The sequence below is a fragment of the Rhinolophus sinicus genome, linkage group LG11, assembly GCF_036562045.2.
Source record: "Rhinolophus sinicus isolate RSC01 linkage group LG11, ASM3656204v1, whole genome shotgun sequence".
In the NCBI taxonomy this organism is placed as follows: Eukaryota; Metazoa; Chordata; class Mammalia; order Chiroptera; family Rhinolophidae; genus Rhinolophus; species Rhinolophus sinicus.
Window position 1 is genome coordinate 31,805,477 of NC_133760.1, and position 22,542 is coordinate 31,828,018.

General features: G+C 37.5%; 1 protein-coding gene across 1 annotated transcript; it reads right to left on the bottom strand.

The window, feature by feature from the left end:
• Positions 1–326: 326 nt before the first annotated feature.
• On the bottom strand, positions 327–22,272 carry CYB5B (cytochrome b5 type B). The gene is made up of 5 exons (XM_019756947.2): positions 22,015–22,272; positions 15,378–15,506; positions 14,839–14,868; positions 6,804–6,832; positions 327–3,987 (listed from the first exon to the last, which is right to left on the bottom strand). The coding sequence occupies exons 1-5, from the start codon at positions 22,174–22,176 to the stop codon at positions 3,894–3,896; spliced, it is 444 nt and encodes a 147-aa protein (XP_019612506.1). The 5' UTR covers positions 22,177–22,272; the 3' UTR covers positions 327–3,893.
• Positions 22,273–22,542: the final 270 nt, after the last annotated feature.

Sequence of the window (22,542 nt, forward strand, 5' to 3'; positions counted from 1 at the left end):
TACTGGCTTCTCTTTACCAAATGGTTTCGGTAAAAACAGAACTCTTAACGTGTCTACCTGGTTGCCACTTCACATCCATCAATACAGCACAAGTCTTGATTTTTGCCTCTCATAATTATCAAACGAGCAAACAAGCTAACCCTTTCAGGAAAGAGGTGCTGCAAGAATCCTGAAGACGCACAGAACTCCCCACATTACACAGAATTAGCATGGATACAGGTAACTTTCATGATCTTCAAATTCTTCCAGAACACCTGAGGATTAAAGAGCCAACACTTCTACTTTAAAAAAAAAAGTTAAAAAAAAATAACTGTAGTCAGGGCAAGAAAAGGAAAACAGTATCTTTATTGTGTGTAGTTCTAACAAACATTCATTATGTGCACATTCCAGCCGAAAGAGACAAAGATCTTTGTTCAAAATATGCTGAAATAAAATAGGTAAACAAACTCCATTATTGAATACACAAAAGGAAATGTTAATATTACTCATTCACAGTCAAGGGTGAAGTAAAAAGAAAGTTAAATAACCGTAATAATGTTTTAGCAAATGTAAAATATAGATGTGTGCAAAGAGCAGCTCGTAAAACTCATGAGGAAGATTAAGCTACATGTAGGGTAGGTAACTTAAATACCTCTGCTTCTTGGAACCTCCCTCTGAGATCACCCCACAAATTCCAAACCAGGCTCTTTCAGGGCACAATAGCCAAATGGGACCAAACTCCCCATTACTTTTCTGATATATGGGAACCAAATGAGTTGGTTAAAAAGGAATCAATTCAGACATGTTGAGACATGCCTGAATCCATTTCTCCCAGGAAGGAAGTAATGAACATTAACGTTTTGCATTTTAATCTCCTAAAACAGAATTTAACCAGATAGCTATCACTTGAGGTTTTAAGCACGAGATACCATGAGTAATGATATACTGGCCTGTAAAGCATTTTTCATTGCTCTACATCAGGACTAAATGACTATAAATTCAACAATGCTCTTATTTTACAACATATGCTTTTATGACAACTGCTCAGAGAACTTTACAGGCTCAAATTATAGGTTCTAATGGATTTTTGTTTCTGCTTAAGTGGTCACATAAGAATTAAACACAATATAAACTCTGTCCCCACCACTTTCTTGCCTTTACAAATGTCTAAGTCATTTGGAAACCGAACCAAGTCCCAAGAGACAGGGGCTAGGAAATTTTGGAGACCTGGCACTAACAACCCTATTTTGGTGGCACAAACTTTCCCTCATCTCCTCCTTTTGTGATCCCCAGACATTATGTGTACAGTACGGTGTACAGCCACAGCTAATCTTCCTTGGAAATAAATCAAATACCCAGAGACTGGTTCCAGGAGACACAGTCAGCCAACAGGGACTGGCTCCACTTGCTCCAGAGGGGTTTTCATGACCTACCAATGTTGAGACTGTTTTGAAAATTCGAGTCTACCTCTTAAAACAAAAGTCCTTTTTGATGGATTTGGCTAACATACTGCATTACTTTATTGTTCAGAAAAACCTCTGCAAACACTCACACAAGCTCTGCTTTTCACCTGGCTGTTTATATAGGCAGCAGAATAATAGCAAATGGACTCAAAAGTGGTTTTTATAATATAAAGTGACATCACATTAGCAGTAGATCAAAAGAAGCCCTGGGTATGGGATGGATTTCATGGATGGTAGAGACAAAGTCTGAAAATCTTTTCCTCTGGCTCTGAATAAAAACAAGTCCAGATATAAACAGGAAAAGGCAACCAATATGAAATAGAAAAACATAACTTTTGCATTGTTGTTTACCCTAAAAATTATCAAAAACACCAATTTTACTTAAGACTATTGTTCTTTAATGTTTCTTATAAGCCAGATGTTTTTCATTCAGTTCTGGAGACTGCCAACACACTTTTGAACGGTCCAAGTTATCTTCCGGCTTAGTTTTAGCCTGAATGTTCCCTTTCCAGCTCAATACCCCTTTGTTCTTTACTTCTACCCTACATGGTCCCATGCAATCATGCAACTTACAGCAATTACATACCAATTCTTATTCAAGGCAACACTTCCTTACCTTCGGATGAAGAACATCCAGTAGTCACCCCACTTTTGCTACACAGTAACCAAGAATTTTTTTCCAAAAATTATCTTAAAGTGGCATCTTATACTGCAAACAAAACATTTTCTAACGATAAAAGTTTGACTATACCCCTATCCCTGATGTATAAAAGTCATCCAGAAATCCCCCCAAATTACTCCAGAATGTCATATCCAAGTGTGCAAATACAAGGGTGATATTATTTTGATGAATTCTGAATTCACTCAACTGCTAAATCACAGGATACAAGACCTGGGTTGAACTTTTTCTTAAATAGTTTGTATGGGCAGACACTGGTTTGCTGGGCAGTTTCCCGTCTTGTCAAGTCCCTGGCAAGCAGGACGCAGGGAGCAGATGCTGAGCAATGCCCATGGCCCACACTGCTCCCTGCTGATAGGACAATGGCTCAGGAGCAGACTAGTAATCCTCAAAGGATGGGGAGAAGAATCACCACCAACAGTTGTTAACAGAGAACAGCCATGTACTGTCTCCTCAGGTGCCTCCACAGGATAAAAAAGTAAAGTCAAATATGCAAAAGAAATTCATGAACCAAGAAGAAACAGTAACATAATTCTAATAACCTACTCCTCAATGAAACACTCATCAGAGGAAAAAAAGCTATCAGTGTTTTTTTTTCTTCGCCCCCTCCGATGGAAAAAAACACACAAAGCTACAAATTGGAGCCATGGAGGTAAAATGCAGATGAAATGGAAAACATTCTCTTGTCACCCTCTACCCCTTTCAAGTGCCACTTGACTATGGAAGTTATTTTATTGGGGCAGACAAGATCAAATACTATTATTTCTGGTCAATTTGGAGCCCCTTTTGAGAAAAATGGGGAATAAGAAAATTTCTAATCAATAAACCAAAAAAAAGCAGCAAAAATCCCTGGTAAAGCTCTATAGACATAATTACAAACTTACATTTTACTAATAAGAGATGGTTGGGGGAAAGAAAAAAAAGAAAAATGATGGCTAGAAATGGGTGCCAAACCAAAGTAAAGGATGAAGTCTTTGGTACTTTTTCTAAACTACTATCCTATAGTAGTTCTCAGTAGTTTTCAAAGGAAAGATTGCTCTGAATTCGCCCTATCACCCCAATTCATCTCTCCCTTTTCCTGTTTCTCTCCACTCCAAGAAAGAAAAGGGATGCAGAGTTGTGCCCAGCACCACTTGGTGGACTTGGGAAGCGGCGAGAGCTACCTGCTGCCCAAGCTCGGGAGGGAGGGGACAATCACATGGCTCTTTCTGCCTTTAACAAATATAAACAAAAAACAAGATCATTTGGCAGTTGTGTTTCAAGTCATAGGTGTGCAACTTTACTTCATGAATTAAACCCCTTATGACAAATAATAGAATTAAGTCAGAATTAAAAAAAAAATATTTACTTAAAAGAAAAATGGAAAGAGAAAAGCTTCACAAGCAGAGTGTGCTGCCGTGTTAAGAAAGTCTAACGTGCATTCAAAGTATTGGAGAGCAGGCATTTTTACCAAAGGGCAATGTCACTAGGACACACGGACTGCAATAATTAACAGAAAATTTTGTACTATGAAAGTGCTCATGGAAACCAGTGAAGAGAGGAAACATTGGCAAGGACACAGAACAGTGAGCAGGTGCTTTGGGAGTAAGGCTCTGAGAAAGAAGGACACTGTCCCCAGGTCTGAGGTGGATGCCTGGCCAACCGTCTAGGGCCCAAGGGGGAAGAATACAACTCTGGCAAGATCTGAGGATAGGGCACCACTGCAGCCTCCAAACAAGTCTCTAATTTTCACTCCCAAGTGGTTATGCTTCCCAAACATCACCAAGGCCTCCTCAGGAGGATCTGCTTTCCGATGTGTAGTAGTAACGGTACAGGAAACCTAAGAGCATGGCGCCTACGATGGGGAAAATCCAGTAGGACCAGCAACTAGAAGTTGGGGGAGAAAGCAATAAAGTCGTGAACATTTTATACCAAACATCCATCATCTTTCAGCACTCACATTTTAATATTCTTAGGAGCAAAGAGTTTTGGTTTACTTTAAGAAATTTAACAGCTTTTATCATACAGTAGCTGAAGAACAAACATTTGGAGTGACAATGTTAAATGATATTTTTTTTTAAATTAAGAATAGAATGTACAGTATGACACCAAAAAACAATATATATACACACCTCCATATGTGTTTTTTCAAAGACATATAGTGATTCTTTCTGGGTTATGGAATTATAGATAATTCAAATTTTTCTTCTTTGTGCTTTTTCACATATTCTACAATTAACATTTTTAAACAGAAAAAAGCTACCATTTTACATATATAATTATAAAATTAGAAGCAATAACATCTAATACAACTATTGGCAATATTATATCTGCCTCACATGTATTTTTTAAATTTAATCCTCACAATAACCCCTATGAAATAGGTTCTACTATTATATATTTCATATATAGGAAATACAAACTTTGCATCCAAAATCACAAAGCGAAGTTAATCAAGCAGTCTGATTGCAAAACCATCCTCTTAATTTCTAGTTAAATAAGGACAGACACACACACATACACGGCAGGTTGATAGTTCTAATAAAATTAGGTAAATGACAGTTGGCTTAAAAAGTCCTATAAGAGACATTCCTTAGGAGTTTCAGAACAGTCATCATTCTCCTTAAAATAATTTTTCTCCAATAGAGCTTATTAGCACTGCTAGTTTTAAGGTGTGATTCTTCCATGATCCAAATGACCTGGCTGCTCCTCTACTTAAGACATATGCAGTCTTGGTATTAAAAGGCTTTGTAAAGCCAGCTGAGGTTTAATAATAAAAAGGTGTCTCCTTGCCTAAACATGCCTAGCACTTTGTACATTTAAGTATGGCAAAAGCCACTCTGGACAAGTTTAGAGTATCAGCCAGGTAGCTTTGTTTGAAAAAAAGAAAAAAAGCAAGTTGGCAAGTCCAACAGCAATATGACACATAGGAACTTAGAAGTAATCTCCCCGTAAGAGTCGTGAATTCAGGTATCTTGGAGAGCAACCACAAGAGACAAAAGAGTTCAAAAGCAGGATCCTTGAGAACACAATGAAGATAAATTCTTCAGTACAAAAGACTAAGAATGGTTAACCACCAACCCTCAAAAAATCCTTCATAATACTTAACTGCCACCAGAACAGAACCAGAAAAAATGCATTTATACTGCACCAAAGGAGATTAAGTTTCAACAGTAACTTCCTGGACGTAAGAAAGAACTCTTCTTGGAGATTCACTCAGGTTACTGCATATAGTTGTGATTAATTTCTTTTGATTGTTTTATAGTATTCCACTGTATGAATATACCAGAATGAATTCATTTATTTTATTAATGAATGGTTAGTTGGGTTATTCCCATATTTTAAGATCTTGAATAATGCTGCTATGAACATTCTGGTATGTGTTTCCTGGTATACTTGTGCACACATTTCTCTCGAGTACATCCCTAGAAATGGAATTGCTGGGTCAAGTTATTCATATTGCCAAATTTACTAGATAATGCCAATCTGTTTTCCAAAGTGATTGTACCCACTTATATTACCCTCAGAGAGCCTAAGAATCTTGCTGCTCTACTCCCAAAACAGCTACTCTGATTTCTAGAATTTTCAGATCTGGTGTGAAATATACCCTGTGATTTTAATTTGCATCTCTCTGATGACAAATGAAATTAAACCTTTTTTTCATATGCTTATATTTGTGTTTCCTCTTCTGTAGGGTACTTTTTTAAGTCTTTTTCTTATATTCTACTGTTTTTTAAAAAATTAATTTGTAGGAATTCTTTACGTATTCTGCATAATAATTCTTAATCAGTTTTATCTGTTGCATAAGTCCATTGTAAGCTCGTGGCTTGTATTTTCAAATTCTTTATGAAGTATTTGGCTAAGCATAAAGTAAGTCCTCAATATTAAGGAAGATGAATTTACCAAGTTTCCTTCAAGTTTGCACTTTTCTAACATTCTGTCCATCACCTCAAATTAAAAAACAAAACAAAACACATAATACTTTTGTGGGGGAAAAATATACATTTTCCCTCTCTGAATTGCTTTAAGTGGGACCTCAGAAAGATAAAACAGAGAGCTTTATATAATCTCTATAAAAATTTTTTACAAGCCAAAGATTCAGTCATCACAAGTAGAGGCACTTAAGACATGGTAAATTTATACCTTTCAGAGCTAATACTATTGTATTACTGGCATTACCGCAAGAGACATTTTGTAAGTAAACCTTTGAAAAAACCCAAATTCTTGTATATGACTTCAATATGTAATTTTTTTCTTTTGTAAAATGTAATAATAGTACTTTACTTTACCGAGTGGTTGTGAGAATTAAATGACCTTAAGTTTTAGGTGGAAGTTTTATAGCTGAGCTGAGCTGCACAGACTGGGCCTGACTTAATAGTAATTACTTATCCATGCATACTAGCCTCTTACTGAATGTGATTGCAATTCACATCACAAGATTTAAAAACTCCTCAAGGCATGATCTTCTGCGATTACTCCAAATGATAAAACTATAAAAATTAATTTTGCTAATGCTAAGGAATTACTGAATTTATAATAATTTTAGCCAAAAAAGAATTAGTTGTCTTGTGCTCGCTTCAGCAGCACATATACTAACAATTAGCTGTCAAACTGTACTCTTAAGTCATGCATGTATATTTACAGAAGAACCTCTTGCCAGACATTATATTGAGTATAAGGAAGTGCATTAAGGGGATACTAACCTTTTGCATGTGCTATTTTTCGAAGGGTCCTGAAGATGATGCATATTGAAAAATGAGAAACAAAAAGAATGAAGATTAACACAGTATATAAATCTTCTTGAATATCCATATAAACTCTGTAGCTAATAACAGAACTTCATCTTTCATGCAATTTCATGTTTACAAATCTATATGCAATGGGAATACCGGGAATTCTACTTCTGATAATATACTGGTACTCCCTAGTAAAGAACCATTAATAGAAGCATAAAGAAATGACCTAGACATTTTTTAAATGTATAAAAATGCTATTGGTACAAACTATATTGAAATGGACTAATCTGCAGTCACAATGATATGCTGGTTCAGCTGGGCTTGCCAATGGCAGTAGCTAAGATCAGATTTTCAGAAAACATACTCTGAATAAAAATTATTATAATATACAGATTAACTGTAATATATAGATTAACTCTAGAGCATGCAGATGATTTGCTTTCTGGCTTACAGAACTGAGCTGGCTTACTCTCTGAAATTGTAATAATTATGATTAGAAACCTTAGGGTTTATTTCACAATGCAAAGGGGAAGAAGGGAGTTAAGGGAAAGAAAATACCTAAATAACCTTAAAAACAAAATCTTGGCAATATAAAGTAATGAAGTACTGATATATGCTACCATGGATGAATCTTGAAAACATCACGCTAAGTGAAAGAAGCCAGATACAAAAAAAATAACACATATTATAAGTCCATTTGTATGAAATGTTCAGAATAAGTCCATCTAGCGGTAGAAAGCAGAGCACTGGTTTCCCAGGGCTCAGGGGAAGAAGAGTTGGAGGAAAATTGAAAATGACTGCTAATGGTTTGGGGTTTCTTTTTGGAATGATGAAAATGTTCCAAAACTGACTGTGATTATGGTTGCACAATTCTGTGAATATAGTAAAAAGCCTTGACTTGTATATCTTAAATAGGTAAACTGGTTGGGATCTGAATTTTATATTAATGAAGCTGTTACTAAATTTTTAAAATTCAAATTAAGTATATATCAAATGAAGTTGATTCTATTAACTAACTATATAGCACGAAAGGCCTGCTAACTTACTGCCAGAGGACAATAACCCATTAGCATAGGTTACTGCTACCCAAAACATCATCTTTGTCAGTATGTAGAAGTATGCCTGGATGTGAACTCAGAACATTAACTGTTTAACCACCATCTTCAGTAATCTCCAAGAATTTCCAAAAACTCTACATACTGGCCTAGATACTTTAGAGCAGACCATGAAATGAGTTTTAACTTTTAAATATCCAAAACACTGTCATGCAAATGAACAGATGCCCCAAATCTGAAAGAAACTAGCCTATAGGCAAGTAAAATGTCTAATAAAGTTTTAGATAAACCATATTTATATGCTACTATACTTCTTTGAGACCTTGATGATAACTATTATTTGGGACATCTCTACCAGTATAGTATGAATAGGGCTAATTAAAACATGTCACAGGTCATCAATCTCTGTGAAAATACAGCAAATGTTTTACAGATTTGGAAGGTGGTGTTAGTGTTAGTGGTTAATTTATAATGTTGCCTTTTTAAATATTCCACTATAGTAGCCAAGAAATAACTGAATTGCATCAAGAAAATATCCATGGTCTTTTATGCTTTATCCACATACATACCAATGATTTACAACAAAAAGTCAGTATTTTAAAAAAATGGGATAACTTAAAAGGTTTACATGAGAACACTATGGAGTAATATTATGTATTATATTAGATGTTTAATCTGTAATCACATTTAAAGCCATATATAGTTCGTATAAATGAGTTCTCTAGATTTCAAAGCTTTTAGCCTCTTTTACAACCAAAAGCCCTGGATATGTGCTAACTAGAGTGAGCTTTAGGCAACGTAGTGAACAAACTGAAAGAGAAAAAAAGGGAGAGAGACCAGAGAGAACCAGGACCATAAAATGCTGAATTGCAATAGCTTCTAGCAAGTAATAAAAAAAATTAAAATATACATGTTTTTCAACTAAATACCTCAACCTGTGTTTTAAAATCAATTCATCTCCGGAGGCAAAAAAGACCAATTTTCCCAACACTGAAGGAAGGAGAAGAGAAAGAAGTATGTCCTCTCTTTAGGAGACTGACAGCCAAGTAAATGCCAAACTATAGTGACTCCGCTTTTAATCAACTGTAATGAAAGAGTTATTTAAGACACTGCTCTTAGTAGCCAAGTACCTCAGCCAAGTTTGGAAAGAAGCCAAATAAGTTATTTTTAAATTTACAAAATTAAAAAGAAAAAGGTTCTATTAACACAAAACCTTCCTTCACTTCCACCCTTCCATGCTCTCTACACACAGTTCCCCAATTCTCATTTCCACTCCAAAACGCTGTGCTGAATCTAACGGATGTTTAAGTGAAATTTCTACAGTTCCCTTTGGGGGTTCAAGCATATCTAGCTGGTTATGTTCTTGCCCACATTTTGATTTACATGCAAGATTTTTGGTCAAGAGAACAGTGACTGCTCTCACTCTGGCATGGAAAATAGTAATTGCAATACTATATGATTTTAGTTACAAGACAGCAGAGTAAATGCAGAGTTCTGGCAAAAGTCTCACCAAGTAATTAATATGCATGTTTCTTTATTCTCCAAGGAATTTGGAATATACTTCCAAACAACCAAACTGCTTTAGGTCTACTCTGATTTCAGTTCAAAATTAACAGAAATTGCTGTTTAATAAACTGGACCCTAAAATTTAAGGTTCATTAAGGCTTTAATTTCCTCATAAAATAAATAAGTAAATATATTAATATATATATATAAATACAAAAACTAAACTTCACAGGATAAAAAGAAATATTTCATCTCTGAGTAAGCTTTTCATAAAGCTGCTTATAACTAAAATTACGTTTGAAATCTTCAAGCTCGATGCTACATCAGTTTCCTCACTTATAAAAGGCTCAGACCACATGAACTTGAATTCTAAGTCACATTCAATTAACTCAGCACAATTTTCTGACCCAAGAGCATTTTAGCAAAACCTACAAAAGCAGCCTTGTAAAGGCCAGAGAGAAGGAAACACCGTTCTCCCAGGTCCAGGAAGACTGAAGGAGCACTAGCACAGGCAGATTTTTCTATCTGACACCAGGTATGTAAAGGTGTGCTCTTCCAGATACTCTTCTGAAAGGCACTGCGCCTTAAGTACCGACCCTCACGACACTGTTAAAAGAATGATAAAGAAATGTCATAATTAGCAAATATATGGGAGGGGACTTGGGGGTCAGCAGGGGTGGTTTCACTATGGAACCCTTTTCATGAAAAAACATGGGAGAACACACGCTTCAAAAGTGGTGCACTTTGTCACCAGGACATAAACATAGGAAACAACGTGCCAGAATTATGATTACGATGCCTTAACATTGTAAGTATGGCATTGTAAGTATGTCTTCATAGTTTATATTTAGACTTTCAAAGGTTTAAATAAAAGAGTAATAGATTATAACGCATATAAGGAACTTATGTTTTAATTCCTAAATTGGATATTGGCTATGCCAAGAGGATTCTAAGCATTTAAAATTAGAAAAAGTGAATGTTAAGCCACAGGACACCTTCAGCAAATTTAATGAGTATTTGGGTGGTCTGGTACTTTTTACAGCTTTTTATTTAGAACACGATGGTATCTACATGACCAGTAACTTATGAAAAACAACTTGGGAACTTCTGGCTTCAAACACTACTGGAAAAAGTTTTTTCCCCCATAATACAGTGGACTTTACCATGAGCTATCACTATGTGAATTTTAGTATTAGGTTCATCTTACAACCTAAAAAGTTTGAGTATTGAAAGTACATGATTTCAGCATTTTATAATTCCAGCTACGACCCGGCCATATCATGAGATTGTGAGGACAACGGTCTCATGAAGGCTCCCATGTACTGAAGTTTCTTTCTTTATGAGAATACAGTTTAACAGTTGCTGTCTAGTAAAGCATGTGGCCCTAGAATCGGCGCAGTCATAGAAAAAACATCCTCCTGTAGATTAGGGACAAAATTCAAGGATGAAAAACACCCTCTAAAAACAAGTTTCAGAAATAGACTCACAGATACATCACTGAAGAAAAAATATTAAAACACTAATAAAATGACTTCTACTGGAACCTAACAAATGAAAAACTTATAACATTGGAGGGCTGATTTGGTGTCCTGACACCAAATGGAACATTACAAGATGAAGACATTAATCCTGGAGCTCACTCAGCAAAGGTATTTTGTCTTTCAAGAGTGATTTTGCTGGGCTAGCCCGGTAGCTCAGACGGTTAGAGCTCCATGCTCCTAACTCCGAAGGCTACCAGTTCAATTCCCACATGGGCCAGTGGGCTCTCAACCACAAGGTTGCTGGTTCAACTCCCACAAGGGATGGTGGGCTGTGCCCCCTGCAACTAGAAAAAAACGGCAACTGGACCTGGAGCTGAGCTGCGCCCTCCACAACTAAGACTGAAAGGGCAACAGTTACTTGAAGCTGAATGGCACCCTCCACAACTAACATTGAAAGGCCAACAACTTGACTTGGAAAAAAGTCCTGGAAGTACACGCTGTTCCCCAATAAAGTCCTGTTTAAAAAATAAATAAATAAATAATAAAAATTAATAATAATAAAATAAAACACTTAAACAGAAGTTAAAAAATTAATTTTCAAAAATATGTTAAGCCTTTATGGAGACAATCTTGTTTTTTAAAAACCAGATCAATTCCTGTTTACAATAAATGTCATCTCATTAAAACTTGTATATGGAATACTAAATATCTATTAAAAAGAATGAGAAAGATCTTTATGAAGTAATAAGGAACAATCACTAATATGAAACATTTAAGTAAAAAGAAGCAAGGTGAAGAACAGTGTATGTGAAATTTTTTAAGAAAGGGATAGTTGGTCCACTTATCTATAGATCGATTGATTGGGGTGTCATTTTTTTATAGTACACTTTTTTTTTCTCTACCACGTACATCATGTACTTACGCATTCAAAAAATATAAATAAAAAATGGTCAAGTTACTGGGTCAATTCGTTGTAATGAGATTTGACTAGTGAAGCAGCTGAACGATCACCTAGATAATATGTGCTGAATAAATGAACGAAACGGTGCTCATGTTTTTTGGTCAGGACAGCATTTATATGTACCTTATTTCCTGAAATGATGGTAGACTGAATGATAAAACAGCTAACCAAGAGGTAAACGCATAATCAAAAGAGCGAGTTCATGGACCACAAAGCTGTCTAGGTTACTTGCAGCACAGCAGGGAGGCAGGCAAACTGGCACAGAAAACTAAGTTTGTTTCTAAGGTGAGTTTCCATAACCAAACGCAGATCAGAAAAATGTTAGGTCAGATATGAACAGAAGGTTGATGGCTCCCAGCATGGGGACTAAGCCAGCAAGGAAGAAGCTAAAAGGTTTTTTTTAACTCTAGTTAGTTATCTTGGACTGAAACAGGTAAAAAAAAGTCTATTGCCAGATGTGTAGTTTCTAAGCTTTTAAGTTTCAGTATTGTAATATTTCAGGGCCTTGAACCTCAGGCATTATCAATCTCAAAACAATGGTGACTATCATTTACCTTTGTCACAGCAAAAGCAGTATGAAAGGTAATTTCAAAAAAAATGGAAAGGTTCCTGATTTATATTCTGAAATAGGTATGTTCTGGGTGTTTTGTTATTATGGCTGCTGTTGTCTTCTGTTGGTGGCGGTGGTGCTCGCGGGGGGTTGAGGGCGAGGGAGGGATGGTGTTCAGGCAGGTAAGAGATATGGAGATGTGGAGCGAGGAGAGAAGTGGAGAAAAAGAGGGAAGGGAGAAGGAAAATGGAAACTGTCCCATAAGGCAGAAGACACCTCTTAATTAGGCTTAAAAAAAAAAAAATCACTGCTTCAGAGGTTCAGAAACCCTTAACCAAATGAAAGTATTAATGAAATGAACTTTACATCCATATCTTCTCATGAATATTTAAACCAGAGACAGAAAAATTTTAACGAAGACAACCTACATCCTAGACACAGAAGTGCCTATTTAAAACCTCTGTAAGAAATAAATCTGAGGGATCAAGAAATTCTTCCTGGAACTGAAATCAAGTTAAACTGCAGCTCTATGACAACCTATGTAGGTGGTCTTGAAACTTTTCCAAAAGGCTCTGCTTGCCCGACCTGCCTGAAGCACAGCACTGTGACTGGAAGCAATCGCCAGACTCTCCACTAAATGGAGACTGTTCTTTGGTTGCAACGTTCATGAGGAAAACAGGGCCTTGAAAACACTGCCTTCAATCACTGTTCAACCCAGGCAGGGGCCAAACTACATTTGGAGACTTCTAAATTGTAGAATTTAGTGAACTGAAAGGGTTTCTTTTTCTATATTTCCTACCAAATGTCCAAGGCTCAACAGTTTTAATTTAGCTGAAACATCTCTAATTATTTGGCCCATAGAAGGCAGGCAGTGCTTTTCACAGAAGAGAATTAAAGTTCCCTGAGTTTTCAAATGAAAACATGGGCATATCATTCAGCAAAAAGTCTGCTGCTCGGCTACATGAGTTACTTTAAATGCAGATTCCCAAGACCCACCTCCAGAGATTATGAGTCAGTAGTAATGGAAGCCCAGGAAATACACATTTCAGAAAATAAGCTAAGGGATACCAATATAGGTGACACGGGAGCAAAATTCAAAAATCTCTACTCTCCATTCCTTAGAGTGATCCTATCTACATATTGTGCTACCACAGAAGAAAAACAGCAACAGGAAGCAATTTTTAGACTCCTAGACATTATAATCCCCAAAACAGTTTTTCTATTGTTCTAATATAAAGGTGCTCTCATGGTTGCTGTGTAGAAGTGGATTATGGCTCATAGATACAAGGTGCACCTCCTGTACAAATGGGAATATCCCCTGAAACAAATGTTGACCTCTGAGAGCAATGTTTGCCAGACATGTTCAATAAACAAGGCCAGGCTTAGTTCAAATTTTCCCCTCATTACACAAGTGAGGATTCAAGAATGGATAGTACATGTGTTAGGAGGGAAGGACAAACAAACCAACAGTGCTCACAAAGCATTTAAAGAAGCATTTCACCCCCCTTCATAAACAATTCAACAGTTCAGGGTAGCAAAGTGTAGCAAGACAAAAGAGCTAATTTACTCTAACAGTCTGGATTGCAGGGCAACAGATGGCAGACACTGTCAAGCAATCTGAATTGAAAGAATTCTTGTGTCTACGCCAACTTTAATTGTTGTGTCAAATGTGCTCAATAATTCCAACTCAATGAGGAAAGGGAAGCAAGAAGCTAGGAGGAAATGGGCAAGGAGCATCACCTCCATAATGTTCAAGGCAGCAGCGAAACTGCTGTCCCCTTAAATCAGAGCGTAGTGTAATAGCTACCCAAAGGGCTGAAGTCAAAGAAAATGGTGAGGGAATAAGGAAGACGAACCACTCCGTTTGTGGAAGGCACGAAGGCTTTCATATTTTCTTCCTGGTGCATTATGCAGTGCACATTAAGGTTTTCAAATATTTAATGTTTTGTTTTTGCTGTATCATTGAGTAAATGGGAAAGGTGTAGGCAGGCCCACTGTAGCTTCTATGATAAAAAGATGAAATTTGGGAAATAGGGTCAGAAAGGCCTGTTCTAGTCAATTACTTCAGTCTACAATTCCTTCTAAGACTTGCAAGAGAAAAATCAACTTTCCAATTCTTTTTCCAACATAGAAGCAATTATTATCATTTGTACTATTTAATGTAAGAATAATAAATACTTTTCTACAACTGAACCCATAAACTAATTTCCTTCAAAAACATACGGGGCATGGCTTTAGTTTCAATTTTTTTAAAAAGCAAACGGAAGCATGAGCAAAATGTTTCCTACTGTTCAAGACTTAGCTATCCTTTTTTTCTGAGGTGGTACTGAGTCCAAATTCCTGAAAAATAGGATTTTTGCTTGGGGGGAAAAGTAATGTTTTAAAAAGCATTTCTATTCGAGTAAACAGAAATACTTGAAACACACAAGAGAAACAGATGACTTCTTACCTTGCTATCACTTTCAGGTTTAAGGTCATTCTGTTAAAAGAGGAAAACAAACATTTTAAGACATACCCAAATGAACCGTCACTACATGCTTGTTTCTAACTTTGGAACCTGAGATTGCATTCTGGTAACAGTGAATTCCCTGAGACGTCAGGGTCTTAGAAGGGTACTGCCCCCCCATCCCTGACTCTGAGCATATCAGGGTCCCTTGTTAGAATGGAATGTATGGCTTAAAAAGTCCATAGTTACCACCTTTAGAAAGGAATTTGCGAGAACTACCAAACCACCACTTTAGGTAGAAATGTTATTAACTGAATTACAAAAATCAATCATTTAAAAAAAAATCCACAATCAGTTTCCTTAGCTTTTCAGAGATGCTACACGTGATGTTTTACAAACAGGAACCTGTATGTTAGCACAGTAAGGCTAGATGATTTGGGAGACAATTTAGCCTGACGGCTGGGTTGAATGAATTCCCGTCATTTTGTGGCTGTCCGGGAGCCTTCCTCTCCACAAGCACTCCTAGCTCAGTTCGTTCTTACCGGATGCACATCACCAATATAGTACTGCTTTAGCATCTCTCTGGCATCCAAGGAGTGGCCGACATCTTCAAAGCTTTCACTTGCATCTGCACCAGCTTGTTCCAGCAGAACCTCTTCTCCTCCGGGATGCTGCAAGGAAAAGATACTCGCTCTGAAAAGCAAACCAACATAAGTTCCTTTCCCCTCCCTCTCTCTTCTCTTTTCTCCCTTTTATGGGAGTAAGGTAAACCAATCGACATTGTATGCTACCTGATAGGGTGCAATGGGAGGAACACAACATAATTTCTGTGATATTCTGGCCAAAACTGCACAATATGAGTATAATTGTGAGGAAACTTAGGACAATTGCAAATTGAGAGGTAGTCTGCAAAACGACTGACCTGTGATCTCCAAAAATATCCAGGTCATGAAAGCCAAGGAAAGACTGAAGAACTGTTCCAGGCTGAAGGAGGCTAGAGAGGCAAGACAGCTGGAAACAATGCGTACTCCAGGGTCCATTCCTTTGCCAACAATACTGAGACTGCTACAGAAACCCGAAAAGAGACTCTGGGCAAAGGATATATGAAATCCTTTATTCTATTGTTGCAACTTCTCTGTAAGTTTGAAATGGTTTCAAAATTAAAAAGTTAAATAAGTAATATCAAAATCACTACTTCCATACCTACGAAGTAAATTCTATCTGTAACTTACAAGCTATATGACCCTGGACAAGTTATTTAAAAATTGAGGTATCTTTGTTTCCTGTTTGTAAAATGGAGATAATGAGCACCTGTCTTAACTACTATTGGGAGTATTACATGAGATAAAGATATGAAAGAGTTTGTACTCAAAAAGAGAGAGGTGCAGTTTGTATGTTAGCTCTGATTGTAAAAAGCAGATATACATATATGTGTGCCTATGCATAAAATCTCCCTTGAAACATTGAAGAGAATGTGTTAGCTGGGAGACAGGGAGGAGGGAAGACTTTAAACTACACATCCTTTTGAAATTGCTTTACCAAGCAAAGCATTACCTATTCAGAAAATAAACAATTTCTTTCAAGTTACACTTAGCACAGTTCCTGACCTAAAGTAAACAGTCAATAAACATTTACTTACAACTAACAAATTTAGAATTTAGTTATTTGACATATCTAAATTTGTATTTTTGAAATATCAAGTAATGCTTTTAAGTAGTTCCTTTTTATTACAACCTTTTAAGCAGGACTAATATGATCATCCCTGTCTTAAACATGAATTCAACTGAAGCGTAACAACTCTTAAGTGTCATCTCCCAGTCTCCGTCACTTGCCTATGAGCGCCTTGAGGATAAGAATAACTTGTTTTGTCTCCAGAAGGTCTCCAACCAGTGGGTGGGTCTCCCACCACAGTACCTAAGCATGCCGTTTTAAAGCAAGAGTAAGATAGCCGCCACTAATCTGTTTCACATCTGAAAATTCTCAGTTGTGTTAAGCCATTAGTTTTGGAACTGTGTCCCAGTTTGCTCTATGCACCTAGAAGATACTTTTTCTTTATGATATAGCCTAAGTATTACATTGCCTTTCAAAGCAAAAGGGTAACAAAGTTATTAGTAGCTTGAGATATTTCAGGGAATGGTTGAATTTATGAACAGCTCTTTCTCTGACAAAGTATTTCATTTTCACTCACCTCTCACCCTTTATAAACAAATAAATACTACTACAGAATACCTTCACGGTATTTATCACAACTGCAATTATTTATTTAATGTTTCTCTTCCCCTACTAGACTATAAGCTCCATAAGAACAGGGAGCAGTTTTCTTACTCATGGCTGTATTCCAGAACGTAGTATGGCACCTGGAACACAGTAAGATCTAGGGAACAAATACTCTGCCCTCTTTCCCTCCTATGTGCTCTCTCTTCCTCTCTGGCATGTGCTCACCCATGCCCACAGGCAAATGAATAAATAAGTGCAAGCCAGTTTGTTGATAAGGGCCTCTCATCTGGACAGTGCTGGAAGTTAAATTCACCTCACCTTATTCATAGCCTTCCCTAGGACTGACCATTTAGGACTGCTTACAGAAAGATAGTACTCCTTTTACAGATTTCTTAATTCCATGGATACTCCAGGGTAAACTGCACTTTCTTTTGACCAGCCTTGGAGAAATCAAGTAAGAACTGTTATTGGTCAAACTCTGAAGCGTTCAGGGGTTATTCTAGGGTTGCACCAAAAAGAGCCTGCATTCTCAGTCTTCCTGAAGGCAAGATCACTCTCTACCTTGCATGACAATTACTTGTGCACAGTTCTCACCCGCCTGCAAGTCCAAGGCAGTAAATTTTAAATATTCAGATCATCTGCCATTTACTAAGCACTCAAAAAATGCTGCAGAAAAAAGTATAAGTTTTATTAATAATAAAAATAATTGCTAACATTTACAGAGCTCCTTATGCCAGTACCATAAGCCTTTATAGGTATTACCTAAATCAATTATTCCAACAACAACCCTGTGGATTAGGTACTATTATCTCCATTTCACAGATGGAAAGGGCCTTTACAGAGCTTATGTGCCCAAGGTTACACAACTATTAAGTGGTACAGTAGGAAACTCAACCAGACACTTAGACACCAAAGCCAGAATCCTGCCATTAGAATTATACTTCATATAAATAATAATTCACCAACATTCTCTGAAAATGAAAAGTCTGGGAGAATATATTTGCAATACATATATCTGAAAGGACTTGCATACAGAATATATAAAGAACACTTTCAAGTCAATAATATGAAAACAAACAACCCAATTACAAAACAGGCAAGACTGAACAGACACCTTACAAAGACATACTAATGGTAAAATCAGTTCATGAAGATACTTAACATCATTAGTCATCAGGGAAAGGCAAGTTACAACAATAATTACATACCAGTACACACCCACTAGAACTGCTAAAAGTAAAATGACAAATACTATGTGTCAATGAGGATGTGGAGAAACTGGAAACCTCAGGCATTGCTGGTGGGAGTGTACAATGATGTAGACACTTTGGGAAAAGGTCTGGCAGTTACTTAAAAAGTTAAACAAACAAACAAACAAAAAAAAAAATATGACAGAGCAATCTCACTCCTAGTTACCCAAGAGGAATGGAAACATACGTCCACACAAAGATTTGTACATGAAAGTACATAGCAGCTTTATTCGTAATAGCCAAAAAACAGAAACAACCCAAATGTTAATCAACAGGTGAATAAACTAATTTTAGTATAGTCATACAATTAAACAACCAGCAATAAATAGGAACGAATTGCTGAAACATAGAAAAAACATAGATGAATCTCACAGATAAGAAAAAGACACCAGACACAAAAAAGTACATAGTTTTCCATTGTTAGAAATCAAATCAATGGTTGGCCAAGGGCAGAGGTGGTAGAAACGTTCTATATTTTGACTGTGATGGTGATTACACAGGTGAGACATCAGTCAAAAACTCAACAAACTCTATATATGAAATCTGTACATTTCAGTATATGTACATTAGATTTCAATAGCTTACTTGGAGGAGGAAAAAACCTAGATAGCAAAATATTACTAACAACCTAAATATGTATCAACAGACTGCTTAAATAAATTATGAGCCAGACAACAAATTCCATGAAGAATAAAATTCTTCATAGAGTTTTCTAGAATTCTAATAAAGAATAAGGATGTGTTCCAGGTATCGATGTGGAACGATTCCTGAGTACAGTTAAATGGAAAAAAAAAAAAAAGGCACAGAATAGTGTGTACAGTATGCTACCTCTTGCGTAAAAAAAGAGTGGGAGGGACTACGCAGTGATCACTTTTCCTTATATATACAGAACAAAACTCTAGAGGGACACATAAACAACAGTAGTTAACTTTGCGCAGATGGGAAGAAGGCTTTCACTGTATACCTGTATGACCTATCCAAAAATGAAAAAATTAACCCAAGTTCCATAAAAAGAGTACCTGTTCTAACTTCCCTATATCACATTCCCAATCCTTTCAAATTATATCTAAAATGTGAAAGAAGGTGGCTGTAGGACAGACTTAACTCCTTAAGTCTTCCCCATCTCATCTAAGAGAAACCATATTCTTCCAGACCTGAAGGCCAAAAACTTGGTGTCATCCTTGACTCTTTTTCTCTCACTCCTCAAATCCTATGCATCATGAAACCCTACTGTCTCTACCATCACAACACATCCAAAATCTGACACTTCTCACTACCCCCACTGCCATCGCCCTGGTCCAAGCCACCATCTCTTGCCCAGCCTCCTAACTGGGCTCCTCATTTCTGCCTTTGCCCTCCTTCAGTCTCTTCTCAACAGTGCAGTGAGCGATACTAACTACCAAACCATTTCAGTTGCATCATGTCACTCCTCTGCTCCACTGTGGTTTCCCTTCCCAGAAAAGTCAAAATCCTTTCTAAAAACTGCAAAGTTGTACTTGAGCCGCTCTCCCCTGAGCGTGCTGACCTCATTTACTGCTATCCAGCCCCTATGGCCTCCCTCGTTGTTCCTCAAACACATCACACATACCTCCACATCTCAAGGCCTTTGAACTTCCTCCCTCTACCAGGAATGCTCTTCCTGCACATACCCACATGGCTGGCTCTCTTAACTTCCTTCTGGCCTTTACTCCAGTCATCATCTTAATACAACCATCTCTGGCCATCATACTTAAACTTTCAACCCCTCATCCTCACACCCTCATCCCATACACATCCATAACCCTCTTCTCTACTTTTCTACTTAGCACTTCCCATAGATGGCTTAAATGTTTGATGACCCACTGCTGTATCCTCAGCACCTAGAATGGTTACTGGCACACAGTAGACATTTGACAAACGTGAATGAGTTAAGTGAATGAATAGGCTTGGAATGCACAAGAAAACAGGGACAGGGACTACAGAACAGGTAAGTAAAATGGCTAACTGCAGGTTAAGATCTGCAGTTCAAGCTTCAAGGGAAGCCTTGGCACACCTGTCTGTGATGTCTCTGGCTCCATCAGCATGTGATGAACCAGGGTAGCAGCCACTACTCAAGTTTGAATTCATGTCTCCTGAGTGTTCCTCCTAAGTTCATTACATAATCTGAATAAATCAAGAAGAAATTTGGGGAAAATAGAACCACAAATGAAAAACAGTAGTATCTACCCATTATGAACTATGCTTTAACACGCTACAACCCACAACTGAAACTTATTATGAGGCATACACCAAAAGACATAATAGCTAAGGCTAGCATTCTGAAGTAATACCATGTCGACAAGAGAAATCTAAAGCTAAAGAAACCCATGTAGACAAGACCCATCTAAACTAGACTTTGCCACTAATCAACTGTATGACCAAAATCTCTCTGAACCTGTTTCTTGTACCCATAAAATAAGGATCACTACTATCCAAGTCACTCTCAAATAGTTACTTTGAGGATGAAATAATGGAAAAGCACTTGTAAAAACATAAAATGCCATATACCATACAAATGGAAGAAGTTACTAAAATTTTTGATGTTAATTTATTGGCCACTAGGAAGATTTATTAACAACAATGTCCTTTTTGTGAAATTTTACATTTTAAATGTTTTTATAGGTTTATGAATGTGGGTGTAGAGATCTCTCCCCTTTGCCCCAAATTAGTAGAAAAAGTATTTTACTAGTATATTTCTTCAGACAAGAATAGAAAGGAACTTTTTTCTCAGTCACAGTAAGGTTACACTATGCAAGAATTTCCAAGGAATTAACCACAAGATGTAACTCAAAATAAAATGACACACACCTATATATATAATATATAGTAAATGTTTGTATATGAAATCTCAAAGCATCATGGATTGGGGGTGCATATGAGAAGGAGGGAACTTTTTAGGGTGATGGAAATGCTCTTTCTTAATTGGAGTTGTGATTACATGCGTGAATACATTTGTCAAAACTCATCAAACTGTATATTTTAAATGGACACAATTTACTGTATGTAAAATTACATCTCAATAAAATTCGTTTAAATAAATTAAACGTCTCTATTTCCTTAAATTAAAAAAAATAAAATCACTCAGCTGCACCATAGTCTCAAGGAGAACTTGTGTAATTGAAGATTTAAGAGAATGACAGAACCTGAGTCAATGGCCAGAAAAGGTCAACTCATGACCCTCTGGCCTCAATGTCAATTCAAATTAGAAAAAATAAACGCAACATTATGGGGGAGGGGGGAAGAATCTCAGCTTCTCAAGAAAATAAAAAACAAAAATGGTATTACTTCAGAAGGCAGACTGGAAAGAGGACAGGTTTGGAGCCCTTCAGAACTAGGTTCGAATGGCTCTAGGCTGTTAAATGTGTGACCTTTGGAATCCTCAGTCTCTCGAGACTCAGCTGCCCTTTCTGTAAAATGGGGATCGTAATGGCTTAGAGTTTAGCCTGGCACACAGTAAGTGCTCAATGCATGGTACGTAATAAATAACACATTTAAGGCACTAGAATTTAGTGCTGGCTAGAAATGCATGCAGATATAAGCCCCCCACCCCACCCCTAGTTTCCCTCTCGGGGGCTGCGGTCCTTTTCGTACGCCTAATCGCACTCAACCTGACCTCATTTCCCTCTACACACACCCTTTGCAGCTTTCGGGGCCCGACTACCCCTCATCCCAGCATCTCCCAGGGGCCGCCCACCTCGTTAAGGAAGCGGGTGATATCGTAGACTCGCCCGTGGATCACCAGCCAAATCTCCTTCAAGGAGTTGCGCTTCGCCACCTCCTCCAAACGATAATAGGTGACGGGGGTCTCCACCCCTTGCCCTTTCCCATCGCTGCCGCTTGCTTCCACAGTCGCCATTGGGCCTGAGACACCTCTTCACCGCTATCCGGGTTTACACAGCTAACTTCCCTGAGGTAGAACCTGCGCTCAGCTCGCCCCGGCTTCCGTAATCAGGGCCCATAAGGCCGTCGGAGGATTCCTGGCAACAGCCAATCATGTTTCTGAATAGTTCCTGGTTCGTTATCTTTTTACCAATGAAACGAGGGATTGTTTCAAATCCCGCCCACTCCCCTCCCGTTCCTCAGGACGTAGGCCTGGTTCGAGATCCAACTAACCAATCAAAATCACCCATCCTCTCCAATCAGGTGCCGTGATTTTGGAAAGGCGCCTAATGGAGACGTGTTAATGTGTTACGCGGGAGAAGTTGCTCCATCACTCGGTGTA

Coding starts and splice junctions, on each gene's coding strand:
- CYB5B (XM_019756947.2), bottom strand. CDS start 22,176: ATGGCGACTGTGGAAGCAAGCGGCAGCGATGGGAAAGGGCAAGGGGTG. Junction 15,507..22,014: donor TCACCCGCTTCCTTAACGAG/GTGGGCGGCCCC, acceptor TTTTCCTTGCAG/CATCCCGGAGGAGAAGAGGT. Junction 14,869..15,377: donor ATATTGGTGATGTGCATCCG/GTAAGAACGAAC, acceptor CTCTTTTAACAG/AATGACCTTAAACCTGAAAG.